The sequence below is a fragment of the Neolamprologus brichardi genome, chromosome 20 (genome assembly GCF_056152115.1).
Source record: "Neolamprologus brichardi isolate AB-2024 chromosome 20, ASM5615211v1, whole genome shotgun sequence".
Taxonomy (NCBI): Eukaryota; Metazoa; Chordata; class Actinopteri; order Cichliformes; family Cichlidae; genus Neolamprologus; species Neolamprologus brichardi.
In genome coordinates this window covers 20341067-20346288 of record NC_142123.1, presented here as the reverse complement: position 1 = coordinate 20346288, position 5222 = coordinate 20341067, and the positions used below count along the sequence as shown (strand labels likewise).

Sequence of the window (5222 nt, the reverse complement as noted above, 5' to 3'; positions counted from 1 at the left end):
AGACACTGAACCCGACTTATTAGCTAGAGGTCCCTTTTCAACAGTTCGGAGCTGCGGATATATATATGTGTGTGTGTGTGTGTGTGTGTGTGTGTGTATATATATATATATATATATATATATATATATATATATATATATATATATATTTGACTGCTTTGTAAAATAAATTGCTAAAATCATACAACTCATGTTTTTCAGGTTAAGATGTATCGTCCATTCTGTGGATTCCAGTTTGAGAACTTGACAAAACTTTGCTGTTCCTGTGGAAAAGACATAAGTTTTGTACCAGCTAAAGATGCTTCCACAGAACAAGAACACTCAAGAGGTAATTTTTTTGAACTTCCTGCTATTGTAACTCCAACTCGTTTTAAAAAACTTAAAAGGGCAAGATTTGTTCAGGTGTTTGTAATTTACAGATAGTGTCATAAATTTAAAAAAAAAAAAAGGAAAATTAGAGACATCAGGTGTCATGTGACTAATAAATCTGCATTTCTGAAAGCAAAGACATTTTTCTGCTGGATGTGACTGTGGGGAAGAGGTAGATTTTTTGTGCATTATGTTCATAAGTTTTTTGAATAATGACTTTTTCATGTTTGCTTTTGAATTATAAACAACGATAGACCAATAAAGAGTCTCTCTGTCTTTCACCCTTTTCTCCTGTTCAGCCAAGACAGTTGTTCAGCAGTTCTTCAAGTACCGTGAAGGTAAAGAGGCAGAAAGAAGGATGTTCTCAAAATCCAAAAAGAAATCAACGAAAACAGTGAAGGTATAAATAAAACGTTTTTTAAATGTTAATCTGTTGTCTGACAACACTTTTCTAATATGTGACCACTTTTTTTTTCCTGAAATGTAATCTAGATTTCTGTTGGGATCATGAACAAAAAAAAGACTGGCATGAGACCCATAAGAGGGAAATCACTACCATTACATGTTGACCCAACCTGGTCATCTGAGAGGCTGTTGGGTGCTGCCATTAAAAAACTGAAAGATTTCAACCAAGATATGAAAGATGTAGAATACATCCTGCTCTACCCTGATGGCTCTCAAATAAAAAATATTCCAGGAACTGACACACCCTTTATGATTGAACTCTACAAAGAGGCCGTTGGCAAGTCTTACCAAAGAATTACACTATTTGTCTGCACCCTTGAGGACTTTTTGTCAGAATGTAAGTTAAATAGAATTACCATTAATTCTTTTTTATAGTCATAATGTTAAAGAATCTTGTGAATACTGTGTTGAAATTTTAACCAAAGTATTTCCCACAGTTCCCACAGATGTTAGTGTTTCAGAAGATGAGGAGGATGATGAAGTTATCGTTAGGGTACCACCCATTACGTCACCCCTCTCTGACACAGTGGTATGTAAATCTCAAGGATTCATTAGTTCGAGATGTTAGTGCTCTCAGTTCCGGCATAATGCATTCAATGCCTGGATATAAGACTAATATCATTCTATCGTTGTATATATAGTGGTAAGAATCTGAGCAGCCATAATCAACGAGTTTGGTGTTTGATGATTTTATCTGACAGCTTTGGTCAAGTCCAGAAAACAGTACACCAGAGCCTATACGTCGGTAAGTTGGCTACCTTCTAGCACATTGATCTGGCCTCTGTGGCAGGTATATAAACATCTAATGTTCTTAACACTTTAATGTTAGCATTCGATGGCCACAAAAGCATGTTATGTTTTATAACATTTTCTTTTTATCATTGGATCTATATTTTATAGGTCACCTTCAATATCCCAAACATCTGATGTGCAAGTATATAATACTCTTTTGTATAACAATGTTGCATATTTAATTGTTAAGTGTCATTTGCATTTCATTACATCTGCAGTTGTTATGGTATTGTGTTATGTTTGTGTTTATGCTGAAGGTTCAGTGTGGTACAGAATCTCAAATGGCATCCACATCAGGAGAACATACTACAAGTTACAAGTTAGTCTTAAGTTATAAAATTACATGATTTCCCCTAGGGATCAATGAAGTATTTTGATTTTGATTGTGATTCTAAAATGTAAAAAATATAAAATGATATATCTTGTAAATAATTATAAAGTAATAAGCTCAGTGAAACGGTTTTTGTTTTTTTTTGTTTTTTTTTAATTATAGAGGTTCTCTATCTAATCCATAACTTGAGCAAATTCAGTCATGGTGAAGTACTTCAGACCCAACCCAGCCAAATGTAGAGCCAGAATTACTATTACATAAAATGTATTTTAATCCTCTGTTTTTACTCTTCTTTCACAGTATGTATACCAATATCTATGCACCTGTTGTTATTGACAGCAGTTCTTCAGATGCTGAGGGAGAGGAGTTGCAAAAGGAAAACTGGTAACTTTCATATCTTGAATAAGTACAATAAACCCATAATGTTTGACTTGCAGTTAACCTATTTATCAAATATTTGTTTACTAAAAATAGTGCTGGGTACTGCTGCTATTTTTGATCCTAACCTTTTACAGGAGCAAACATAGCTTAACTGTTCCTGTGAAGTTATTCTGCTGATGATTGTATTCAGAAAGAAAAGATTCTTAAAATTATTTGGTTGCTGATGATTGTTCTTCAGATCACTATTTTGCTTTTTAAAATGAATTAACAGAAAAAGGCCAATTGATAAAGCAAGAAAAATTACTTAAAAGATATTAAACCAAAAAAAACCCCATAAAGTGTAAATAGTGTAAATATTTTGTTGCTTTTCACTGACTGATTCTACAGTGATGAACCTGATGGATTGACGGCTGCAGATGTCATCTCAAATCTGGCTCTGAAGATCAACAAAACCTCCTGTAGCAGATTCAACATTAACCGAGCCAATGTCTGGGATGGTGCCTACCGAGGCTTCAGAAGGTCTTCATATAGTCCCAACTCTGGCATGATGGTGAAATTCTCTGATGATGTGGGACTGGCTGAAGAGGCAATAGACACAGGTGGGCCTACTCGAGAATTTCTCACCCTTTTGATGGAAGCCATAAGGACGAGAAGAATATTCGAAGGAAAAGACTATGCCAAATATCTCACATTTCATAGTAAAGGTATCTATTTTTTTCACATTTTTTTCCATGGTCAAAATTACTTTATTATAATGTAATGTCTTTATCTTTAGCTGCAGATGAAAATGAATATTTCTACATTGGAAGAATGATTGCAGTTTCCATTGTCCATGGTGGTCCAGGGCCATGTTGTTTATCTCCAAACTTCTTTATGTACCTTGTTGGAAAAGACAAGACATTCGAGGCACCAATTGATGATATACCAGATGAAGAAATCAAGAAGGCTCTACTAGAGGTAAATTTGTGATGTTATGATTATGACAAACGCCAATAAATGCAAATCTTTAATCTTAGTTATCCACTTAACATAATATTAGTAACTAACTGATGCCTGAAAAGATTACTGATTGTGTAATCCAAGACTGTGTTAAATTGCACATTAATAGACAGCATGCAAAGGATGTCACTTGTGCATGTGTGTGTGTGTAATATATATTTTTCTCTTTAGATAAAGAATGCAACATCTCTAAGTGAGCTCCGAGTAATCTCAGAAAAACACTCAAGCATGCTCCAGCCAGCAGGATGCTATCGATTCATGAGGACACTGGAGGATAAGAAGAAGGTAGTAGCGGATTACATTCAGTGGTACTTCATCTACCGAAACCATCTTTCCATCCAAAGCTATAGAATTCAGACTATTATGTGCCCATTTAACATAATCTTTTCAGAAGAATAAATTGTTACTTTTTTTTATTCCAGTGAAATTTAAAGGACGGAAAAAATATATTCTAAATGCAAGACCTTTTTCAGGAGGACTTCTTTTTTGTAGCAGGATGAGTGTCTTAGCTAGATAAGAATGTTGGTTACTTTCTTAACACAGTAGTTTCCCATGTGAAGTTTTGCTTGCTTGCACAAATAACATTAAATATTTTATTAAAAATTAGACTGTTTTCTAGTTTCAGAGAGGGTCTAGCAACACTGGATTTTCTAAATGCCCTGGAACAGCATCCTTCACTCTTCTTCTCATTCATGTGCTACACTGAGACCAGGCTGACAGCTGATCTTCTTGAGAACATCTTCCATGTGCAATTTGGTCCACCTGGCAGCTCTAGGCGTCAAGAGGAGATAAGAGTACTAAGCTACTGGCAAGACTATCTGCTTTCTGTAGAAGGTATTAAATTTGTTTGAAAATGTTGAAATGAGTACATTTATGTCAGCAAAGTGTAATGGCCCCTTTTTCCTGTTTATTATCATTCCAAATAACTTTTTGTCTCTTTACATTCACAGAGAAAAATGGAAGTCTGTCTCTTGAAGACATCCTTATGTTTGCAACTGGACTGAGAGAAATTCCTCCTGCAGCAATTCAGCCAAAGCCACAACTTCTTTTCCAGACCACTTCACGCTTCCCTGTAGCAGATGTCTGTGAAAATACTATCAAAATCCCAGTGTTACACAATTATGAGGACTTCCAAGAAGCCATGGATTATGGCATCCAGAACTCTCCTGGGTTTGGGCTTCCCTAAGGTCCAAGTCCTTTTGCTTTTAAGCCACATTTATGGTTTTAGCAAACATTTGAAGTTTGTGATTTTAAAATCTGAAAATTTTGTTTCTAATAATTTATAATAATTTCGGTAACATAAAGTTTAATGCATTGCAGAAAGTTCAATCAGGTTTTGGAATTTCAAAAGCATAATATCATAGTGGGACAATTGAACAAGTTAGACATATTTCACTGTGTTAAGAAATTGCCAAAGTAACAAAATAAAACATTTCTGAAGTATTCTAATGTACTGAGACACGCTAGTATAATAACACAGGGAAAAAAATCTGATAAATTCAGTTAAAAGGCTTTATTTAATCAAACACTTCTGTGTTTGATTACATTTTTTGTAAGATATGCAAGTTGTTCTTGGAGTTAAAAAAAAGAAAAGAAAAACCCACATAAATACAGGTCTTGCAGAATGCTTTTGTAAACCTTTGTTTGTAAAACAGATCTCCAAATTAATCAACGTGTTTGTTACAGTACCTAATTAAAAGGAACAACTTATTTTGTACAGTATGGTCTTTTGATTTCTTCAGGTAGAAAGCGTACATACTAAAAAGTTGACGGTAGTGAAAATATTTATATAAAAACTATGGTACTATTTTTTCAATACTCATTAAAGTTGGTTTGTGACAATTAGTGTCAGTGGTAATTGTACCCACATCTAGCAGATGATTTT

General features: G+C 34.3%; 1 protein-coding gene across 1 annotated transcript; it reads left to right on the top strand.

Annotated features, from left to right (window-relative positions):
* The first annotated feature begins 207 nt into the window (after positions 1-207).
* Positions 208-4523, top strand: LOC148096982 (G2/M phase-specific E3 ubiquitin-protein ligase-like). Its single transcript, XM_087833600.1, has 13 exons — positions 208-328; positions 669-769; positions 862-1171; positions 1272-1363; positions 1536-1579; positions 1735-1768; positions 1884-1945; positions 2258-2341; positions 2726-3042; positions 3114-3295; positions 3509-3702; positions 3957-4171; positions 4288-4523. The coding sequence occupies exons 1-13, from the start codon at positions 208-210 to the stop codon at positions 4521-4523; spliced, it is 1992 nt and encodes a 663-aa protein (XP_087689726.1).
* The last annotated feature ends 699 nt before the right edge of the window (positions 4524-5222 follow it).